Below are 23,189 nucleotides of genomic sequence, written 5' to 3'. Positions count from 1 at the left end.
GCACTGCCTAACTTCTATCTGTGTGGACATGAGGCTGCAGTGTTTGTATGCGCAAATTGCCGCGAAATGCCATGTTGTCAATTTTATTGCTAACAATGGCTAACAATGGCTAGCCTGGCTAGCGACTGGATCTGACCAATGAACAGTGAACTTCCCAGCTCAAGTTTTCTGCAAATGGAACGCTAACAAAACGGATGTGATGTCATTTAGCCTCCACATCCCAGTTATTTTGCGATAAAGGAACGCACCATTATATATGTCTATGGTCCCATTAACCTCGCGTCACCAGGCTCTTCTCGGCGAGAAAGAGCCTGGCTCCCGCCCACAATTGATTTTGTCACCCTACTGGTTCCCGCCTAGAGCCCGCCCTAGACCGGATGGCAGCGTTTCTAGCTCGTCAACTTTCACGTTAACTTGACAATTTGACCCAAGTATCAGAATCCTCTTTCACCGTTTTGACCGGTGTGTCAGGCGGTGGTGGCGGAGATGCCATATTGCATAAACGTTTTGTTTTATGTAACGCTAGCTTTGTTTTGATCAGACTCTAGTTTAGGTAACATCACCGCGTCAAGCTAACGGCAACAAAGACGTTGTTAGGCGCATTGCCATCCGGTGTTAATTCTGGGTCCGGGGTTTACGCCCCCATGACAAAAAGCGGGGTGGAAGGTGCCCAGACTAGGGTCCCATTGCTGTTTCCCTCCTGGTAGTTTGTTTACCAAAATGCTGCTCGGCTGATCCCTCGTATTTGAGTATACTTTTAAATACACTGACTAGACTGTAGGCTACTAGCCTACTAGATTCTGATCCACACTACATACTGTAACAAGTTTGGGGGTGTTGTGTAGCTTCTGTTAGCTTCCTGGATAGCCAGCTAACATGACAGACTCAAACCACGGCAGTTGTGGGATTTCACACAGACTGTTTATCATTTTACCATATTTTAAGCCTGGTCTCTACGGCGCTACGTTTCTACACACATGTAGATGCTCAAATACAGAGTAGTTTAGTTCGCACACCCCAAGTTGTCACAGAGAATAATCTGATTTGCGTCTTGCATGGAGGCAGACTGGAGGAGAAGTGAGACGTAAAGTAAGTTGTTGCCGTAAAGCCAATACAATAACAAGGAGCGCCACACAGTGCACCAACATGTAATTGCAACCAAAGTGACTGTTACAATACCAGTTGGTGGCGGTAATGCACAAATTCGTTGTTTGCCAACCGCCAATAAATCTTAAAAAAGAAGAAGAGGAAGAAGGAGGGACAGGAAACGTCAGTGCCAACAACAACTACATGTCCCACAATGCACTGCTCTGTCCAGTCAAGTGAACAAACCAGCCGTCGTCCATGGCCGTCGCTCCATGAGTGTTGTGAATGAAGTTGAAGCTGATGTGCAGCTGCGATAACACTTCAATACGCGTCAATCCTTGTCGTGGTTCATAGTGATCGGTTTTGGCAGACTGTTATGTAGACGCGGTGGTGATCCGTCTGCACTTTGCTCACTAAACTGTTGACTTGTTGCCATGAGTTCACCGCCGGCATGCGTCAGTTAGCGCTAGCTAGCTAACGTTGCTAACAGAACTCCCCACTGTGGGGCTTTGAGGAATGATTTTCAGTCTGTAGCGTTAACGTTACTCAACCTTCTCCTACAAACATGAATTAATGGACGATAGCTTATTAGTATTTATATGCTTTACTGACTAGGTTTACGGCTAAATAACTACAGGCAGCGGCAACATGACCCTCGCCCCGAAGGTAACGTTATGCTATGTTACACACAATACACATAACGCTTCATTTGATAATCAGTTAACCTTTCTGTTTATGCTCTATTTGCCTTTATTATTACTATTATTATTATCATCACCATTTATAGCATTAGTTTGTCGTGTTTTTATGTTTTATCTTGTTTATTTTCGCGTTTAATTGTATGCTTTGATGTGATTGTTGTACATATTTAGTGCAAGGGGTTTTCAAGGTCTGAGACCGTGGGCCTCCCCTCAGATAAAGCCTACTATGTAGATTGCCTGATTTATCATAATGCTGTTTGACATACTTCAGACTACACCAAATACATAGAGAAGGTCTGTCTGAAGGTATTTATAAGGTACATAATGCTGTTTGACATACTTCAGACTACACCAAATACATAGAGAAGGTCTGTCTGAAGGTATTTATAAGGTGCATAATGCTGTTTGACATACTTCAGACTACACCAAATACATAGAGGTCTGTCTGTCTGAAGGTATTTATAAGGTGCATAATGCTGTTTGACATACTTCAGACTACACCAAATACATAGAGAAGGTCTGTCTGAAGGTATTTATAAGGTACATAATGCTGTTTGACATACTTCAGACTACACCAAATACATAGAGAAGGTCTGTCTGAAGGTATTTATAAGGTACATAATGCTGTTTGACATACTTCAGACTACACCAAATACATAGAGAAGGTCTGTCTGAAGGTATTTATAAGGTACATAATGCTGTTTGACATACTTCAGACTACACCAAATACATAGAGAAGGTCTGTCTGAAGGTATTTATAAGGTACATAATGCTGTTTGACATACTTCAGACTACACCAAATACATAGAGGTCTGTCTGAAGGTATTTATAAGGTATTTATTTGTGTCTCTTTAACCAAATCACACACATTTAACTAGGGATGTCAATTTTCGGTTAATTTCACTTTCGATTAACCGACGCTAATAATCGATTAACCTATCGGTTAATTCATAATTTTTTAATATAAAAAAAAAATTTTTTTTTTTTTTTTTTTGTCTATTTACTCAATGAACTCATGCCCAAACAAGGCGTGTCTATTTAGATGCTGAAATGTTAATGCTTTTTGTGTTAGAATTTCTAACACAAAAAGCATTAACAAGCATTAACAAAAAGCATCAACATTTCAACACAAATTATTTTTGTGTTAGAATTTGTAACACAAAAAGCATTAACATTTCAGCATCTAAATAGACACGCCTTGTTTGGGCATGAGCTCATTGAGTAAATAGACCAAAAAAAAAAAAAAAAAATTTTTTTTTTTTAAATATTAACTGATAGACCGACAGCAATAACCGAACAACGACGTTAGCGACGGTTAATTGATTAACGGTTAACCGTTGACATCCCTACATTTAACGTCACCGGCGCCATATCCAACCACTTTTTAGCCAATATTCTATAAAACTCTGTTTCAACTGCTGCTACAAATGATCACGTGCTGTTTCCACTCGGTTTAATGGCTGAAACCAGAGCCATGTAGATAGAAGAGTCCTGACTAGGGGTGGGAATCGCTGAGTAGCTCACGATACGATATCGTCACGATACTTGGCCCCCGATAACGATATTATCACGATACAGCGATACTGCGATAATCGATATATTGGAAGACGATACATCACGATACCTGTGTAACTGAAGAGAAAAAAATACCCCTAAAAGGCAAGAAGCAGGTATTATGTATTTATTAGCAGAATTGACATGAACTCTCTCAGAGTTCACTCACTCACTCATACCATTTTCGATACCACGGAGGAAAAGTTACACATTAAGTCTTTTTATTATTATTATTAAAACAAGAAAACCTATATAACCTACCTACCTATATAATTTCTAAAAGATATTAATGATCAAACATTTCCATTCATGTAGCCTACAGTATTTATGTTTTTGTTTCAACTACAAACATAAATAAACGTCAACTTGAAACTATGTTTCAACTACCACACACAGCATAATATTTTAGCCTGTTTATTAAAAAAAAAAAAAAAATTTTTTTTTTTTTTTTTAATAAACATATCGATACTTGGTGCCAGTGTATCGATAACGTATCGCAAGTGGAAATATCGCGATACCGTGAGTATCGATATTTTGTCCCACCCCTAGTCCTGACATCTCCATTCACTCCAATGGACCAGTTTTTTTTACTCTCAAGAGTTCCAGGAAGTAAGGTCCTGGATTAAGCAGCGCTGTCGAGTTGCAGCAAAATAGACAGTTTGTGTTGTACTCTGAAAGGGTTTTTCATCCCTTGAATTAAATTGTACATTATCAGCTTTATTTTAGCATGCAAAAGTAGCGCGAGACCCATTCCTGGCTGTTCATTGGCTAATGAGTCTCGCATTTTGGTCCTCCGCTGAGTGACGACACTCTCTCTCTAGAGGACACTAGCTGAAACCACAAGTCAAACTTCTTATCTTTCTAGAGACATCTTGTTTTAATCATTCACTATAGCCGTTTCCTTACCAATGTCTGGAAAGTGACGTTATTGCTGGTGAAAGAGCTGTGAGCTAAATACGACCAGTCCTCTCTGAACGTTTAGCCTGCGCTAGTTTTGCAGGGCCTTTCTTCTTCATGGTATACTCTTCTTCTGTGGTACCGTCGCCCAAGCGGCTCATTGCTACTTTCTCTAATCAAAGGCACTTTCATAAGGTATTTGGATCTTTTATCATGCACATTTTAATATGAAACTTTACACATAGACTGTCAGATATCTGCAAATAAAAGCGACTTGCGACACCTGACAATTAACCTCTTGAATAGCTCGCAAAGAAGGAGGAAGTACATCACTCGGTCCGCAAACAAAGGTGGTCGGGTTTGGGTAAAAGTGGTCGTTCCGTTAGGCCATTTTGATTCATAACTAAACGTGATGTTTTCACTTTCATTCACTGAGCCTCCCCTGAAACTGTTTGGAGGCCCGCCTCCCACTTTGAAAACCCCTGATTTAGTGTGTTGTTAATGTAAGGTTTCCTTTTTCTACCTGCAGAAATTTTGACCACTCATTTTCTTTCATTTTTTGATTTGACTTTGTGCAAATAAAGATATATTTTCGAGAGACTAATGTAAACGTAACGCTGACTCTCATTAGGATTGTAAAGTTGTGTTTTTCTCTCCATCTGTATAGGAGCTGGCCAACCTCCTGAGCATCATCTCAGAGGAGGCGTGCACCAACACGTTTGAGAGCCTCTCCGCAGCCTTCCATCATTTCTTTGGGAAGGCGGAGCACTTCCGTGTGGGCTCAGTGCTGGTGATGCTGCTGCAGCAGCCTGACCTGCTGCCCAGCTCCCCGCAGCGCCTCACTGCACTCTACCTGCTGTGGGAGATGTACCGCACGGAGCCGCTGGCACAGAACCCCTTCGCCGCCGTGTTCGCCCACCTGCTCAACCCCTCACCGGCCCCGGGGGACGAGCAGGAGAAGGGCCTGTCTGGTGGGTCGGACAGGAAGCGTGTGAGAGAGGAAGCGTGTGAAAGAGGAAGCGTGTGAGACAGGAAGCGTGTGAGACAGGAAGCGTGTGAGAGGAAGCGTGTAAGACAGGAAGTGTGTGAAAGAGGAAGCGTGTGAGACAGGAAGCGTGTGAGACAGGAAGCGTGTGAAAGAGGAAGCGTGTGAGAGGAAGCGTGTGAGACAGGAAGCGTGTGAGACAGGAAGCGTGTGAGACAGGAAGCGTGTGAAACAGGAAGCGTGTGAGAGGAAGCGTGTGAGACAGGAAGCGTGTGAGACAGGAAGCGTGTGAGACAGGAAGCGTGTGAGAGAGGAAGCGTGTGAGACAGGAAGCGTGTGAAACAGGAAGCGTGTGAGAGGAAGCGTGTGAGACAGGAAGCGTGTGAGACAGGAAGCGTGTGAAACAGGAAGCGTGTGAGAGGAAGCGTGTAAGACAGGAAGCGTGTGAGACAGGAAGCGTGTGAAAGAGGAAGCGTGTGAGACAGGAAGTGTGTGAGACAGGAAGCGTGTGAAAGAGGAAGCGTGTGAGACAGGAAGCGTGTGAGACAGGAAGCGTGTGAGAGGAAGCGTGTAAGACAGGAAGCGTGTGAAAGAGGAAGCGTGTGAGACAGGAAGCGTGTGAAAGAGGAAGCGTGTGAGACAGGAAGCGTGTGAGACAGGAAGCGTGTGAGACAGGAAGCGTGTGAGACAGGAAGCGTGTGAGACAGGAAGCGTGTGAGACAGGAAGCGTGTGAGAGAGGAAGCGTGTGAGACAGGAAGCGTGTGAGTGAGGAAGCGTGTGAGACAGGAAGCGTGTGAGACAGGAAGCGTGTGAGACAGGAAGCGTGTGAGACAGGAAGCGTGTGAAAGAGGAAGCGTGTGAGACAGGAAGCGTGTGAGACAGGAAGCGTGTGAGACAGGAAGCGTGTGAGAGGAAGCGTGTAAGACAGGAAGCGTGTGAAAGAGGAAGCGTGTGAGACAGGAAGCGTGTGAAAGAGGAAGCGTGTGAAAGAGGAAGCGTGTGAGACAGGAAGCGTGTGAGACAGGAAGCGTGTGAGACAGGAAGCGTGTGAGACAGGAAGCGTGTGAGACAGGAAGCGTGTGAGACAGGAAGCGTGAGACAGGAAGCGTGTGAGAGAGGAAGCGTGTGAGACAGGAAGCGTGTGAGAGAGGAAGCGTGTGAGACAGGAAGCGTGTGAAAGAGGAAGCGTGTGAGACAGGAAGCGTGTGAGACAGGAAGCGTGTGAGACAGACAGGAAGCGTGTGAGAGAGGAAGCGTGTGAGACAGGAAGCGTGTGAGAGAGGAAGCGTGTGAGACAGGAAGCGTGTGAGACAGGAAGCGTGTGAAACAGGAAGCGTGTGAGACAGGAAGCGTGTGAGACAGGAAGCGTGTGAGAGAGGAAGCGTGTGAGACAGGAAGCGTGTAAGACAGGAAGCGTGTGAAACAGGAAGCGTGTGAGACAGGAAGCGTGTGAGACAGGAAGCGTGTGAGACAGGAAGCGTGTGAGACAGGAAGCGTGTGAGACAGGAAGCGTGTGAGAGAGGAAGCGTGTGAGACAGGAAGCGTGTGAGAGAGGAAGCGTGTGAGACAGGAAGCGTGTGAGACAGGAAGCGTGTGAGACAGGAAGCGTGTGAGACAGGAAGCGTGTGAGACAGGAAGCGTGTGAGACAGGAAGCGTGTGAAACAGGAAGTGTGTGAGACAGGAAGCGTGTGAGACAGGAAGCGTGTGAGACAGGAAGCGTGTGAGACAGGAAGCGTGTGAGACAGGAAGCGTGTGAGACAGGAAGCGTGTGAGACAGGAAGTGTGTGAAACAGGAAGCGTGTGAGACAGGAAGTGTGTGAAACAGGAAGTGTGTGAGACAGGAAGCGTGTGAGACAGGAAGCGTGTGAGACAGTGTGAGACAGGAAGCGTGTGAGACAGGAAGCGTGTGAGACAGGAAGCGTGTGAGACAGGAAGTGTGTGAAACAGGAAGCGTGTGAGACAGGAAGCGTGTGAGACAGGAAGCGTGTGAGACAGGAAGCGTGTGAGACAGTGTGAGACAGGAAGCGTGTGAGACAGGAAGCGTGTGAGACAGGAAGCGTGTGAGACAGGAAGCGTGTGAGAGAGGAAGCGTGTGAGAGAGGAAGCGTGTGAGACAGGAAGCGTGTGAGACAGGAAACGTGTGAGACAGGAAGCGTGTGAGAGGAAGCGTGTAAGACAGGAAGTAAAGAGAGAGAACACCACTGAGGCTCAAATTCAATCAACATTACCAAATCTGAACGCCGCAGAAGCCAACATTGCTGCTTTGGTCAAAAACACAAAAGTCAGATGGGAGTTTCATGTATGAAAATCATCATTTGACCCACATATTAAGCCATGCAAATTCCCAATTCACTAACAGTAACCGCTGATTCATCAATTTGTCGATCGATAGAAAATTAATCCGCAACTATTTTTTATAACCTATTAATCATTTAGAGTCTAAACGATTAATCGGTTATAAAAAATAGAGAGCATTTAAGTTTTTTAGCCTTATGGAAAAAAAGTTCTCTCATTCCAGCTTCTAACTGTGAATATTTTCTGGTTTCTGTGACAGTAAACTGAACTGATTACCTTTTGGGTTGTGGACTGTTGGTCAGGACAAAGAAGACATTTGAGGATCATGACGATGTCATACATTTGTGGATATATACTGTCTATATCAGTATCGGTCCAATGAGCAAATTAACAGCGATGTTAATATCGGCGGTCGTGTTGGTCAAAATTGTCATATTAGGAGGAAACAACGTGGTAAATCTATGATTTATGGGCTTTTTCAAACAAGATGTTTTGGAAATAAAGAAAGACTGTGGGCCCTATCTTATACCCAGCGCAAGCGCTATCTTTGCTAGTTTCAAAATCAATTTTTTCCCATAGAAACTTGCTTTTATACAGATCATATCAGCATCGGTAAATATCGGCCATAATGGCGATGTTATATTGCTATTGGCCAAAATTTTCATATCAGTGTGTGCATCCCTATTTCAGATACTCTACATCAGCAAGAACAAAAAACAGAGGTAGGTTAAATGCTGGTGAATTTTGGTTGTAAAGTTGAAGTCTGCTCTTTGTCGATGTGGCAGACAATTATTCAGGGTCTTTTCTAATCCAAAAATCAGCGAGTAGAATAATAATAATAATCAGAAAGTTTCCTGCCTCGGTGTCCAATGAGCTGTTCACATCCTGACATGTGACATGCTCACATGATGCTGCCTCGGTGTCCAATGAGCTGTTCACATCCTGACATGTGACATGCTCACATGATGCTGACTGTCTGAATATGAGGACACTTTGAACACAGCTGGAAGTTTAGCCTGTAACAAATCATCCTTTCTACCCACAGCGGCTGAAATATCCCAAAATTCACCAGATACTTTTTAGCAGCCAGTGCGCTCCTGCACGCAGAGTGAAGGTGCTTTGTGTGATTGGTTGGTTGATCTGTGCACTGATTGGTTGGTTGATCTGTGCAGGCTTCCTGCCTCCCATCACCCAGCCAGAGAAGTTCTTCCTGTCCCAGCTGATGCTGGCTCCACCCAGAGACCTCTTCAAGAAGACGCCCAGACAGGTGTCCTGCATGGATGTCGGCAACATGCCCCAGTCCATAGACATCAGTGGGCTGCAGCTCTCCTTGGCAGGTAGCTAGCTACACACGACCAGAGCTATTTATACATGACCAGAGCTATTTATACGTGAGCAGAGCTATTTATACACAACCAGAGCTATTTATACATGACCAGAGCTATTTATACATGACCAGAGCTATTTATACATGACCAGAGCTATTTATACCCTACCAGAGCTATTTATACATGACCAGAGCTATTTATACACGGCCAGAGCTATTTATACACGACCAGAGCTATTTATACACGACCAGAGCTATTTATACATGACCAGAGCTATTTATACACTACCAGAACTATTTATAAATGACCAGAGCGATTTATACACTACCAGAGCTATTTATACATGACCAGAGCTATTTATACATGACCAGAGCTATTTATACATGACCAGAGCTATTTATACCCTACCAGAGCTATTTATACATGACCAGAGCTATTTATACCCTACCAGAGCTATTTATACATGACCAGAGCTATTTATACGTGACCAGAGCTATTTATACACGACCAGAGCTATTTATACATGACCAGAGCTATTTATACGTGAGCAGAGCTATTTATACACGACCAGAGCTATTTATACATGACCAGAGCTATTTATACATGACCAGAGCTATTTATACATGACCAGAGCTATTTATACCCTACCAGAGCTATTTATACATGACCAGAGCTATTTATACGTGACCAGAGCTATTTATACACGACCAGAGCTATTTATACATGACCAGAGCTATTTATACGTGAGCAGAGCTATTTATACACGACCAGAGCTATTTATACATGACCAGAGCTATTTATACACTACCAGAGCTATTTATACACGACCAGAGCTATTTATACACTACCAGAACTATTTATAAATGACCAGAGCTATTTATACACTACCAGAGCTATTTATACACGACCAGAGCTATTTATACCCTACCAGAGCTATTTATACATGACCAGAGCTATTTATACACTACCAGAGCTATTTATACACGACCAGAGCTATTTATACACGACCAGAGCTATATTTATACATGAGCAGAGCTATTTATACACAGAGCTATTTATACACTACCAGAGCTATTTATACGTGACCAGAGCTATTTATACACGACCAGAGCTATTTATACATGACCAGAGCTATTTATACGTGAGCAGAGCTATTTATACACGACCAGAGCTATTTATACATGACCAGAGCTATTTATACACTACCAGAGCTATTTATACACGACCAGAGCTATTTATACACTACCAGAACTATTTATAAATGACCAGAGCTATTTATACACTACCAGAGCTATTTATACACGACCAGAGCTATTTATACCCTACCAGAGCTATTTATACATGACCAGAGCTATTTATACACTACCAGAGCTATTTATACACGACCAGAGCTATTTATACACGACCAGAGCTATATTTATACATGAGCAGAGCTATTTATACACAGAGCTATTTATACACTACCAGAGCTATTTATACATGACCAGAGCTATTATTCTCCTATATTGTATGTCCTGCTTCTGCTGAACTCTGTAACACCCCAAACATGTGCTTCCAAGCTGCAAATATGAGGGTTGTTATTTTGTTTAAAGGAATAGTTCACCCTAAAATGACAATTCTGTCATTATCCCCTCATGCGAGTTGAAACCCAGGTGAAGTTGTTAGTAAAAAAGACCATAAAGTTCCTCCATACAGCTCATGAAGCAGTCCAAACGATCACACAGTGACTTGAGTGGGAAAGGACGAAGTTTACACCATTATTTATGCAAATATCACTTGTAACTTGGAATTCCACCTGTGTTTCAACTGGCATGAGGGGGAATAGATCATGACAGAGTGCTTATTTTTTTCCATTCAAAAATGACAATTCTAGTTCACTCGAACATTTTGAGTGAACTATTCCTTTATTTTCAAAAGCGCCACGTGTTTCCTTCCAGTGGCCCAGTGTTTGATCAAAACACTTTCAAGTCGAGCCGAAATGAAAATGACTTTTTCTATTTGAGATCACGTCCCTGTTTGTTTTTTTGTTTTTTCACATCAAAAGTTCATTTTTCAAGAGTTCCTTCATAGCTTTCATCTACAGTTTGCTGCTGATATCATTCAGTACCATCAAATTTCTATCCCATTTCAACCAGTCATATCACAACATGACGGCTGTCAATCAATCATCATTGCGACGGGAGAATTCTGAGCAGGCAAGATGGCTGCCTAGTGCCTACATGGGCAGACGTTTCTAGCCTATTCACCTTATTCTTTGCCCGTATAAGGACGCTTCTGCATGACATCATTTTGTAATCGTCTTTCCGTTTTAGACACGGAAGTAGATGACGCCTGCCGTAGTCATTTTTAGACTTGCCAAAAAAGCTGTTTTCAAGCAAAAACACAAACCTTTTCAAAGTTTTAATATTTTCTCGGGTGAGAACGTGACATTCCAAATATGTGACAGTTTATCAGAATAACGCCTATTTGGAAATATTTGACGAGCAGCGAGGACTGAGAGCGCTGGCTGTGTGACCAGTCGGACTAGCTAGTATCTGTCAACCTACTACTGGCAGTGAGAAAACACTGTCGACGTGCTTTTGTAGCGAGCGTTAAATGCCGACCGGGTAACAGCCATCGGCTGCTCGCAGCAGTAACGCTATGAACATGTAACTGAAGTTGGTAGTGTGTAGCTTCTGAATGTTGTGTTGCCAAACTTCATTCATAGTGACGTTTTTGTTTTGAAATTGGCCGCCAACTAGCGCTGAACCGGAAGAACAAATACAATTGCGTGTACGCGGAAGAGAGAAAAAGTGGGCGTGGTGAATACTGCTAGAGAAAACTAACGGTAATGTCTTCATTTAATGGAGAATGCAAAGGACATGTTAACTGGCTCTTTAACTCGCATTCCAGGAATATCGTATTTTCCGGCTCTACTCGACGCTCCAAGACGGCAGGCAGCACTTTTGCCTCAGCTTGGAAGCGGTAGTGCGCAGTCGCACGGAGGCAGCCAGCTGCCCGGTTCTATGGGCATCCCACTCGCGTAGGAGCAGAACACGCCATACAAGCGCCAGGATTGGACAGCGACAATTCAAATCAGCCACACGCTATGTCCCGCCTCTCGACCCTATTCCATTCAAAGCAATGTTTGTTTTCACTTGGATATAGGGATGCACCGATGTGAACATTTTGGCCGATACCGATAACCGATATTAACATTGCTGGTTTAACCGATATTTACCGATGTCCATATGATCTGTATAAAAACACATTTCTATGATAATAACATTTTGTCCGTACTGAAAAACACATATACCGTAAATTCCGCACTATAAGCCGTACCGGAGTATAAGCCGCAGCAGCAAAATTGCCTGTTTGTTACATAAGCCGCACCGGACTATAAGCCGCAGGTGTTTTAATTTTTTTTTTTTTTTTTTTTTTTTTTTTAATTGTGTTTTAATGTTTAATTACCATATGTAAGGGTTCATGCACAGAGGGGATTGTCGGGAAAGAGATGGCTGTTTGAGGAAGCTCCCATTTATTAACATTTCAACAAAACAACATAACACAACACCACCTGTGTTTTTTTTTACAGTGCACACAGTGTCCGTGGTGTGGTGAAAAGAGGGCAAGAGAGGAAATTAAAACAGAAGTGGATTTATAGTTAGAAAGAGTGCTAAAAAAGATTTTTTTTTTTTTTTTTTTTAAATCCATAGATAAGCCGCACCGTTATATAAGCCGCAGGGCCAAAAAACGGGGAAAAAGCCGCGGCTTATAGTCCGGAATTTACGGTAAACACTGTGAATTTGAAAAAGTCATGCATTTATTTTTTTCCAAAACATTTGGAAAAGCCCATAAATCATAGATTTATCACAATGTTTCCTCTCAATGTGAACATGTTGGCTGATACCCATAACCGATATTAACATTGAAACATCGGACCGATGCCGATATGTAAAAAAATTACTAACATCTGCCGATACCGATATGATTGCCGATACATCGTGCATCCCTACTTCGATACCTAATCACAGACCCCGAGATGTCATTTTTCAGCTCGTCTTTAACTCATCTGCCTTAACAGCAGAAACATGTCTGTTTTTGAACTTTCTTCAAACTCAGAGTCAGGGATTCCGTTAGCCGGCAAACAAATACCGGCTTTTAGCCAAAAATACAGGCTTTTAGCCGGTATTTGGCCGGCAAATTAAAAGGTCACCGGCTCAAGTGGCCGGTTGAAAATATGCCAGATAAATAAATTCCTTATATAAAATAGCCTAATATTGTGTGACCTATAGCCTACGTGATGTTGCCAATAAGCTACGACTTAAATAGAGACTTACATCATATTTTTCCGCCCCCGCTGTTATGTTGAGTGTTAGGTGAAAAATAAAAATATAGCAGACGTTTTGTTTGCTGTAGTGCGCCGTTCAAAAAAAAAAGGATCAGTCCGGCCGGCCAGCGCTGGACCCGCCGTGACTTGACACAGGAGGAAACCCAAATGTCAAAACAGACATCCCTTGCCAGGCAAGTCCCTTTTTTAATCTAGATCGTGCAACGACAAGTAGCCTACTTCAGCCGAGGCCAGCAAGAGGGCAGGAAAGCGTCAAGCACCTGCTATTCTTCCTCATGAAGAAACAGAAGCGTGCCTGCCGCTGTCAAAAGCGAAAGAGACCCGACGTAGGCCTATAGGCTGTCAATTTAGCGGAGGTAAAAAGCCTTTTTACCTACGTCGGGTGAATCAATCAATCAATCAATGGCTTGCGCTTGTTGCCCGACGCTCGTATGATGAGGAGATGAATCAAAATGCTTACCACAAATAAAGCCAAATGGGAGCCTAGAACGAGTGCAGGAGAGCTGACGCAGGTGCCAGGTGTGGAGTGGGAGAGATTAAGGTGCGTAGCCTATTGCTGGAGATTCAAGTTGTGCGCTGTCTGCACTGACACTGTCATACTTTTAGCTACGGTGTTTTTTTTATCAAGGCAATGTCCAGAAGATATGGGTTCATGAGTGTCTGCAAATGCAGATAGATAGGCTACAGTAGGAGTATGCATGTTGTCTGTTTCAATAACGAAAGCGTCCTTACCGAGAACGACGTGCCTGTTGAATGCTGACCAATTAAATATTCTTGCTGCAAAATCGGCCTCTTAATGACAACACTGGAATAAAGATAATCGACTATAGAGGCTATAAAGAATAGACTGTAGAGAAATAAATGGATTCAAAATGTTTATTTAGGAAACAATTATTTCATAACATCCTTTTTTTAATAGTGGCCGGTAAATATTCGATATGGCCGGAATTCTGGAACGTTACCGCAGCCGTCTGGAAAAATGCCTAGCGGATTCCCTGCTCCTAGCATACAGATGTGTGTTGAGCAGGATTCCAAAATACATCAGCGTGCTGGTCACTGGCTCACAGATTTCTATGGGAATATATCACTGAATACTAAACAAAAAACTAGTCTGATTCCAGCCACTGTCAACCTGCCTCTAGGCCATGTTCACACTACAGGCAAATCCGATTTGCTGCTAAAGTCGTTAATCATCATAATAATTATCTTGATTGGTTTCCCAAATCTGATTTGGGAGTGTGTCCCACACTGCTACGAATCTGATTTGGGCAAGTGTTCAAGTCGGATCTGTGTGTCCAGATACAATGAGCCAATGAGCCAACATACAATGTTTCTGGCAGTGTTAGCATGTCTGCTCTGTGCTCTTCAAGTCCCCGCCCCCCTGCAAAAGATGCTGTTAAATCTGATTTGGGTGATCAGCGCGTCCACACTGAAGTCACATCAGTCGAAAGCAGATTGGAAACTACCTCCATATGTGGTTTGGGACAAGTGACACAAATCAGACTTGGAGCATCCAGACTCATAAAACCAATCTCGATAGAATCATTAATAGGTCACTAAAGTTCACAAATCAGATTTGGCCTCCTAGTCTGAACATGGCCTTAGTGAATGAAGTTGATCATCTGGGAAGTTGAGTGTTTTGAGTCTTGAGTCTCCATATACATGCTGCATTCCATTTAAAATGGGAGCTAGGGATTTCACGGTTCAAAGGTCATGAACTCCACCTGTGTGACGTCACCTGTCCTGAGATTTTCTCTGCCGAACTCGGGAGCCTCACCAGCCCCAACCTCAAAAATCCAAGATGGCTGCTCCCAGCTTCAACAGTTGCAATCATAGATCATTAGGTTTTCTTCTATATCAGACACAGGTTTTTGTTCCTACCTGACATAGGAAGACGGAAGTATTGCCGTCGAAACATGTCAGGTAGGAACAAAAACCTGTGTCTGATATAGAAGAAAACCTAACGATCTAAGTAAAGTATAGACACTATGAACCTTTTTGGATTAGTTGCAATCATAGTAAATACTGTTTATTAGCACCTCTGTCTTTGTTGTGTCTCATTAAATCAGTCACTTGTACACACAGTGCTGTCTAACTACTATCCGTGTGGACATGTTGCGGCAGTGTTTGTATGCGTGAATGCATTGTTATCAACTGTTATCGCTAACAATGGCTAGCCTGGCTAGAGCTAACCCTGGCTGGTTTCCCCAATTGTTTAAATGGAACGCCGACAACTCGGGTGTGACGTCACTCAACCGTGAAATCCCAAGCTCCCAGTTTAAATGGAATTTAGCAACAGTATAGGTTAGTAGTACACACAGCCCCTTCTCTCACCTACTTTATATTTCTCATACCATCATTTTGTAATAATAACAAACTTTATTTACTAACATTACACTCTCCTTTTTGTCTTTTCTGTGTTTGCGGTGCAGGGCGTCAGTCTGAGCTTCCCACACAGAGCAAGGCCAGTTTCCCCAGCATCCTGAACGACCCGGATCCTGATTCGTCCAACTCGGGATTTGACAGCTCGGTGGCCAATCAGATCACAGAGTCTCTCGTCACAGGGCCCCGCCCACCACTAGAGAGTAAGTGGTGTATTGACCAACTCTGAACTAACCTTCTCAGGTAGGAGTGTCGGCTATTATCTAAGGCACAAGAACAGACGAGGGAAAGGATTTCATTGGTTGGATGGTGACGGCGCTGAAACGATGAGTCGATCAGTCCATATGTGGATCGACAAAGATAATTTATTCTTATTTTGATAATTGATTAATTGGGGGGGGGGGGGTTTGAAGGATTACTTTGAGCTGTGGTGACTTGTGATGAGTATTGGTATTGGCATATTTCTGACACTTTATAGACTTTATAGAATAAATTGAATCGATAATCAAATGTTTTCTTCGGGGGGGATGCATACTTTAGGTGAGAGTCACCTTTTTCATGCAAAAACATGAGGATTTCTGAGTGGGTTTATGTCTTCCCTGGTATCCGTCACCTTTTTCACTCTCCATGACTTTGCATCCCTGTGTCTTTTGTCTTCAGAAGGTAGAGAAGGTTACAGTGTGAAATCACCATCAGACAGAGAAGGTTACAGTGTGAAATCACCATCAGACAGAGAAGGTTACAGTGTGAAATCACCATCAGACAGAGAAGGTTACAGTGTGAAATCACCATCAGACAGAGAAGGTTACAGTGTGAAATCACCATCAGACAGAGAAGGTTACAGTGTGAAATCACCATCAGACAGAGAAGGTTACAGTGTGAAATCACCATCAGACAGAGAAGGTTACAGTGTGAAATCACCATCAGACAGAGAAGGTTACAGTGTGAAATCACCATCAGACAGAGAAGGTTACAGTGTGAAATCACCATCAGACAGAGAAGGTTACAGTGTGAAATCACCATCAGACAGAGAAGGTTACAGTGTGAAATCACCATCAGACAGAGAAGGTTACAGTGTGAAATCACCATCAGACAGAGAAGGTTACAGTGTGAAATCACCATCAGACAGAGAAGGTTACAGTGTGAAATCACCATCAGACAGAGAAGGTTACAGTGTGAAATCACCATCAGACTGAGAAGGTTACAGTGTGAAATCACCATCAGACAGAGAAGGTTACAGTGTGAAATCACCATCAGACAGAGAAGGTTACAGTGTGAAATCACCATCAGACAGAGAAGGTTACAGTGTGAAATCACCATCAGACAGAGAAGGTTACAGTGTGAAATCACCATCAGACAGAGAAGGTTACAGTGTGAAATCACCATCAGACAGAGAAGGTTACAGTGTCTTGTGGGTGTAGTGTTGGTCCTGGCTTTCCTCCGTCTGTATCAGTTTCTAAATGATAATGGTTTTTATTTGTGTAGCATCTTTCAAAAGTGCCCATTAAAGTCACTCCACATTAAAGTCACTCCACATCTTACATTAAAGTCACTCCACATCATTAAAGTCACTCCACATCGGCAAAGAAAATGGAGAGGTTAACAGTACCACAGGTAAATGTTGGTTTAGGCCATGTGCCAGTTTCCTGTGCCACTGTCCAGTGATTATCCTTCAGTGTTGACACACGATGATGACTGTTGTTCTCTCATGAAGTATGAGGACACCTTATAATGCCAGCTACTATCTTTATCCCATTGATACCTGATGCAGCATTTGCGTGTATATCCCTCATTTGTGTGTGTATCCCTTTAAGACCTAAGGTCTTAAAGGGATACACACACAAATGCTGCATCAGGTATCAATGGGGTTATAACGCCAGCTACTATCTTAATACATGAGCGCACTCTCCGCGTGTGTTGGGCCCTCCTCCTCCTCAGGTCACTCTCAGTGTGTGTTCCCTCCTCCTCAGGTCACTCTCAGCGTGTGTTCCCTCCTCCTCAGGTCACTCTCAGTGTGTGTTCCCTCCTCAGGTCACTCTCAGCGTGTGTTCCCTCCTCAGGTCACTCTCAGTGTGTGTTCCCTCCTCCTCAGGTCACTCTCAGCGTGTGTTCCCTCCTCCTCAGGTCACTCTCAGTGTGTGTTCCCTCCTCCTCAGGTCACTCTCAGTGTGTGTTCCCTCCTCAGGTCACTCTCAGCGTGTGTTCCCTCCTCAGGTCACTCTCAGTGTGTGTCCCCTCCTCAGGTCACTCTCAGTGTGTGTTCCCTCCTCCTCAGGTCACTCTCAGCGTGTGTTCCCTCCTCCTCAGGTCACTCTCCGCGTGTGTTGGGCCCTCCTCCTCCTCAGGTCACTCTCAGTGTGTGTTCCCTCCTCCTCAGGTCACTCTCAGCGTGTGTTCCCTCCTCCTCAGGTCACTCTCAGTGTGTGTTCCCTCCTCAGGTCACTCTCAGCGTGTGTTCCCTCCTCAGGTCACTCTCAGTGTGTGTTCCCTCCTCCTCAGGTCACTCTCAGCGTGTGTTCCCTCCTCCTCAGGTCACTCTCAGTGTGTGTTCCCTCCTCCTCAGGTCACTCTCAGTGTGTGTTCCCTCCTCAGGTCACTCTCAGCGTGTGTTCCCTCCTCAGGTCACTCTCAGTGTGTGTCCCCTCCTCAGGTCACTCTCAGTGTGTGTTCCCTCCTCCTCAGGTCACTCTCAGTGTGTGTTCCCTCCTCCTCAGGTCACTCTCAGTGTGTGTTCCCTCCTCAGGTCACTCTCAGCGTGTGTTCCCTCCTCAGGTCACTCTCAGCGTGTGTTCCCTCCTCCTCAGGTCACTCTCAGTGTGTGTTCCCTCCTCCTCAGGTCACTCTCAGTGTGTGTTCCCTCCTCCTCAGGTCACTCTCAGTGTGTGTTCCCTCCTCCTCAGGTCACTCTCAGTGTGTGTTCCCTCCTCAGGTCACTCTCATTGTGTGTTCCCTCCTCCTCAGGTCACTCTCAGTGTGTGTTCCCTCCTCAGGTCACTCTCAGTGTGTGTTCCCTCCTCCTCAGGTCACTCTCAGTGTGTGTTCCCTCCTCCTCAGGTCACTCTCAGCGTGTGTTCCCTCCTCCTCAGGTCACTCTCAGTGTGTGTTCCCTCCTCCTCAGGTCACTCTCAGTGTGTGTTCCCTCCTCAGGTCACTCTCAGTGTGTGTTCCCTCCTCCTCAGGTCACTCTCAGTGTGTGTTCCCTCCTCCTCAGGTCACTCTCAGCGTGTGTTCCCTCCTCCTCAGGTCACTCTCAGTGTGTGTTCCCTCCTCCTCAGGTCACTCTCAGCATGTGTTCCCTCCTCCTCAGGTCACTCTCAGTGTGTGTTCCCTCCTCCTCAGGTCACTCTCAGTGTGTGTTCCCTCCTCCTCAGGTCACTCTCAGTGTGTGTTCCCTCCTCCTCAGGTCACTCTCAGTGTGTGTTCCCTCCTCCTCAGGTCACTCTCAGTGTGTGTTCCCTCCTCAGGTCACTCTCAGTGTGTGTTCCCTCCTCCTCAGGTCACTCTCAGCGTGTGTTCCCTCCTCCTCAGGTCACTCTCAGTGTGTGTTCCCTCCTCCTCAGGTCACTCTCAGTGTGTGTTCCCTCCTCCTCAGGTCACTCTCAGTGTGTGTTCCCTCCTCCTCAGGTCACTCTCAGTGTGTGTTCCCTCCTCAGGTCACTCTCAGTGTGTGTTCCCTCCTCCTCAGGTCACTCTCAGTGTGTGTTCCCTCCTCCTCAGGTCACTCTCAGCGTGTGTTCCCTCCTCAGGTCACTCTCAGTGTGTGTTCCCTCCTCCTCAGGTCACTCTCAGCGTGTGTTCCCTCCTCAGGTCACTCTCAGCGTGTGTTCCCTCCTCAGGTCACTCTCAGTGTGTGTTCCCTCCTCCTCAGGTCACTCTCAGTGTGTGTTCCCTCCTCCTCAGGTCACTCTCAGTGTGTGTTCCCTCCTCCTCAGGTCACTCTCAGTGTGTGTTCCCTCCTCCTCAGGTCACTCTCAGCGTGTGTTCCCTCCTCCTCAGGTCACTCTCAGCGTGTGTTCCCTCCTCAGGTCACTCTCAGTGTGTGTTCCCTCCTCCTCAGGTCACTCTCAGTGTGTGTTCCCTCCTCAGGTCACTCTCAGTGTGTGTTCCCTCCTCAGGTCACTCTCAGTGTGTGTTCCCTCCTCCTCAGGTCACTCTCAGCGTGTGTTCCCTCCTCCTCAGGTCACTCTCAGTGTGTGTTCCCTCCTCCTCAGGTCACTCTCAGTGTGTGTTCCCTCCTCAGGTCACTCTCAGTGTGTGTTCCCTCCTCCTCAGGTCACTCTCAGTGTGTGTTCCCTCCTCAGGTCACTCTCAGTGTGTGTTCCCTCCTCAGGTCACTCTCAGTGTGTGTTCCCTCCTCAGGTCACTCTCAGTGTGTGTTCCCTCCTCCTCAGGTCACTCTCAGTGTGTGTTCCCTCCTCAGGTCACTCTCAGTGTGTGTTCCCTCCTCCTCAGGTCACTCTCAGTGTGTGTTCCCTCCTCCTCAGGTCACTCTCAGTGTGTGTTCCCTCCTCCTCAGGTCACTCTCAGTGTGTGTTCCCTCCTCCTCAGGTCACTCTCAGTGTGTGTTCCCTCCTCCTCAGGTCACTCTCAGCGTGTGTTCCCTCCTCAGGTCACTCTCAGTGTGTGTTCCCTCCTCCTCAGGTCACTCTCAGTGTGTGTTCCCTCCTCCTCAGGTCACTTCCGTCCTGAGTTCATCCGGCCGCCTCCTCCTCTCCACGTGTGTGAGGACGAGCTGGCCTGGCTGAACCCCACCGAGCCGGACCACAGTGTGCGGTGGGACCGCTCCATGTGTGTGAAGAACAGCACCGGGTTGGAGATCAAACGAATCATGTCCAAGGCCTTCAAGAGCCCGCTGTCCGCCCAGCAGCAGTCACAGGTCAGACTGCTCATCCAACACATTCTTTCTTTAGTGTCGTTACTGTCAATACACCACAGTAGTAGTAGTAGTGGTCAGCCTCTACAGCAAGAGGGCGCTGTTCTTCTGCTTTTCAGTTAGTCATGCTCCCTTACCTTTCCCGAATGCTGATAGGCTGTTGTGAAAGCTGATATCCTCCTCCTTACTTTTCAAAACCAACAGAGCCGGCGGGGGTGCTTAATTCTGAGAAACTCCAAATGTTGTAACTCAAAGCACTATTGCAGTATGTGATAGATGCAATGTATTATGGTTATTGTAGTCCACTAACACACTCTCAGTGCATTTACATCTTGTTTGAATGAAAACTACATGCATGAGAAATCCTGTCTGGGTCTCTCACTCTCTTCTGAAATGTAACGCCTCGTGTGTTTCTTTCCCTCTGAAATAGAAATCTCACACACTCCCTTTCCTGCAAATGTCTTAATACACATTTGATAATAAAAGGTCTTGTGAAATTGTCTTAAAGGGACACTCCACTGGAAAAACAACACTTGTTTGTTTTTGCACATTATCTCACACATCCGAAAACTCAACAGTTTCCCAGCATTCATTTAGTTTGACAGTTGATTTGAGTTAAGTTGTGGACAACTCAAATCAACTCTCAGTCACTCAAATGTATGCCTGCAAAACTGTTGACATGTTTGGAATGTGTGAGACGTGCCAGATGTGATGTTTATGGCTGAGCTGCGTATGCAGGTTGACACCCGTTTAGAAGAGAAGAGCCACCACAGGTGTTTCTCTGCAGGTTGACACCTGTTTAGAAGAGAAGAGCCACCACAGGTGTTTCTCTGCAGGTTGACACCCGTTTAGAAGAGAAGAGCCACCACAGGTGTTTCTCTGCAGGTTGACACCTGTTTAGAAGAGAAGAGCCACCACAGGTGTTTCTCTGCAGGTTGACACCCGTTTAGAAGAGAAGAGCCACCACAGGTGTTTCTCTGCAGGTTGACACCTGTTTAGAAGAGAAGAGCCACCACAGGTGTTTCTCTGCAGGTTGACACCTGTTTAGAAGAGAAGAGCCACCACAGGTGTTTCTCTGCAGGTTGACACCTGTTTAGAAGAGAAGAGCCACCACAGGTGTTTCTCTGCAGGTTGACACCTGTTTAGAAGAGAAGAGCCACCACAGGTGTTTCTCTCAACATGGGCCACAGGAGAGTCCGTAGGCACGATTGGCTGGTGTCTGCGGGTGGGAAGCCCGATTGAGGGTATTTGTCCTGGTCACTGCAGTAGATTGAGGGTATTTGTCCTGGTCGCTGCAGTAGATTGAGGGTATTTGTCCTGGTCACTGCAGTAGATTGAGGGTATTTGTCCTGGTCGCTGCAGTAGATTGAGGGTATTTGTCCTGGTCCCTGCAGTAGATTGAGGGTATTTGTCCTGGTCGCTGCAGTAGATTGAGGGTATTTGTCCTGGTCGCTGCAGTAGATTGAGGGTATTTGTCCTGGTCGCTGCAGTAGATTGAGGGTATTTGTCCTGGTCGCTGCAGTAGATTGAGGGTATTTGTCCTGGTCGCTGCAGTAGATTGAGGGTATTTGTCCTGGTCACTGCAGTAGATTGAGGGTATTTGTCCTGGTCGCTGCAGTAGATTGAGGGTATTTGTCCTGGTCGCTGCAGTAGATTGAGGGTATTTGTCCTGGTCGCTGCAGTAGCGCCGCCTCTGGTCGGTCGGGAGGCGCCTGTTCGGGGGGGAAGGGAACTGGTGGGAATAGCGTGATCCTCCCCCGTGCTACGTCCTGCTGGTGAAGCTCCCGCTGTCAGGTGAAAAGAAGCGGCTGGCAACTGCATTGTCTCGGAGGAAGCGTGGTGCTAGTCTACGGCTCTCCCCGAGGGCGGAGCAGCGACCGGGGCAGCAGGGGGAAATTGGCCAAGTACAATTGGGGAGAAAATGGGGGAGGGGGGGAAATCGGAAACAAAACAAAACATGGGCCACAGGAGATATGACTCCTGGTTCCACAGTATGTGGTGTGCAGGCTCAGTCTCCTGGTTCCACAGTATGTGGTGTGCAGACTCAGTCTCCTGGTTCCACAGTATGTGGTGTGCAGGCTCAGTCTCCTGGTTCCACAGTATGTGGTGTGCAGACTCAGTCTCCTGGTTCCACAGTATGTGGTGTACAGGCTCAGTCTCCTCCTGGTTCCACAGTATGTGGTGTACAGACTCAGTCTCCTGGTTCCACAGTATGTGGTGTGCAGACTCAGTCTCCTCCTGGTTCCACAGTATGTGGTGTGCAGACTCAGTCTCCTGGTTCCACAGTATGTGGTGTGCAGGCTCAGTCTCCTGGTTCCACAGTATGTGGTGTGCAGGCTCAGTCTCCTCCTGGTTCCACAGTATGTGGTGTGCAGACTCAGTCTCCTCTTGGTTCCACAGTATGTGGTGTGCAGACTCAGTCTCCTCTTGGTTCCACATTATGTGGTGTGCAGTAGGGATGTTCATTTTGAAAATTTTCCAAAATCGATAATCGGTGAGAATTAACGATCAATTATCGATTATCGATTTTATTAATACTTAGAAAATTTTCAATATTTTCAATTTTTTTTTTTTTTTTTTTTTTTTTTTTTTAACAAAATGAATGCCTATGGTAGAAAATACGAAAGACAACGTGTTCTCCTCAATGAACTCTTTATTTCAATGTGTCTCCTCTCCAACACTGCTGTCCCCGGCGCATGCCGGTGTGAATTTCTCATGTTTAAAACAGTTTTGTTGGCACAAAGGCCCGTGCCCAG

The 23,189-nt window shown here is 45.4% G+C and overlaps 1 protein-coding gene across 1 annotated transcript in view; it reads left to right on the top strand.

Annotated features, from left to right (window-relative positions):
* Window positions 1–1,345: 1,345 nt before the first annotated feature.
* Window positions 1,346–23,189, top strand: part of cnot11 (CCR4-NOT transcription complex, subunit 11) — a 31,148-nt gene continuing 9,304 nt past the window's right edge. The window contains exons 1-5 of the mRNA XM_083638372.1: window positions 1,346–1,752; window positions 4,906–5,209; window positions 8,693–8,857; window positions 15,611–15,763; window positions 20,234–20,436. Coding sequence (XP_083494498.1) covers window positions 1,735–1,752; window positions 4,906–5,209; window positions 8,693–8,857; window positions 15,611–15,763; window positions 20,234–20,436 — 843 coding nt within the window. The 5' untranslated portion in view covers window positions 1,346–1,734. The remainder of the gene's footprint in view (window positions 1,753–4,905; window positions 5,210–8,692; window positions 8,858–15,610; window positions 15,764–20,233; window positions 20,437–23,189) is intronic.

Source organism: Poromitra crassiceps (assembly GCF_964638095.1).
Source record: "Poromitra crassiceps genome assembly, chromosome: 6".
Classification (NCBI taxonomy): Eukaryota; Metazoa; Chordata; class Actinopteri; order Beryciformes; family Melamphaidae; genus Poromitra; species Poromitra crassiceps.
Note: the sequence above shows the minus strand (reverse complement) of the source record. Positions and strands in the feature narration are given on the sequence as shown.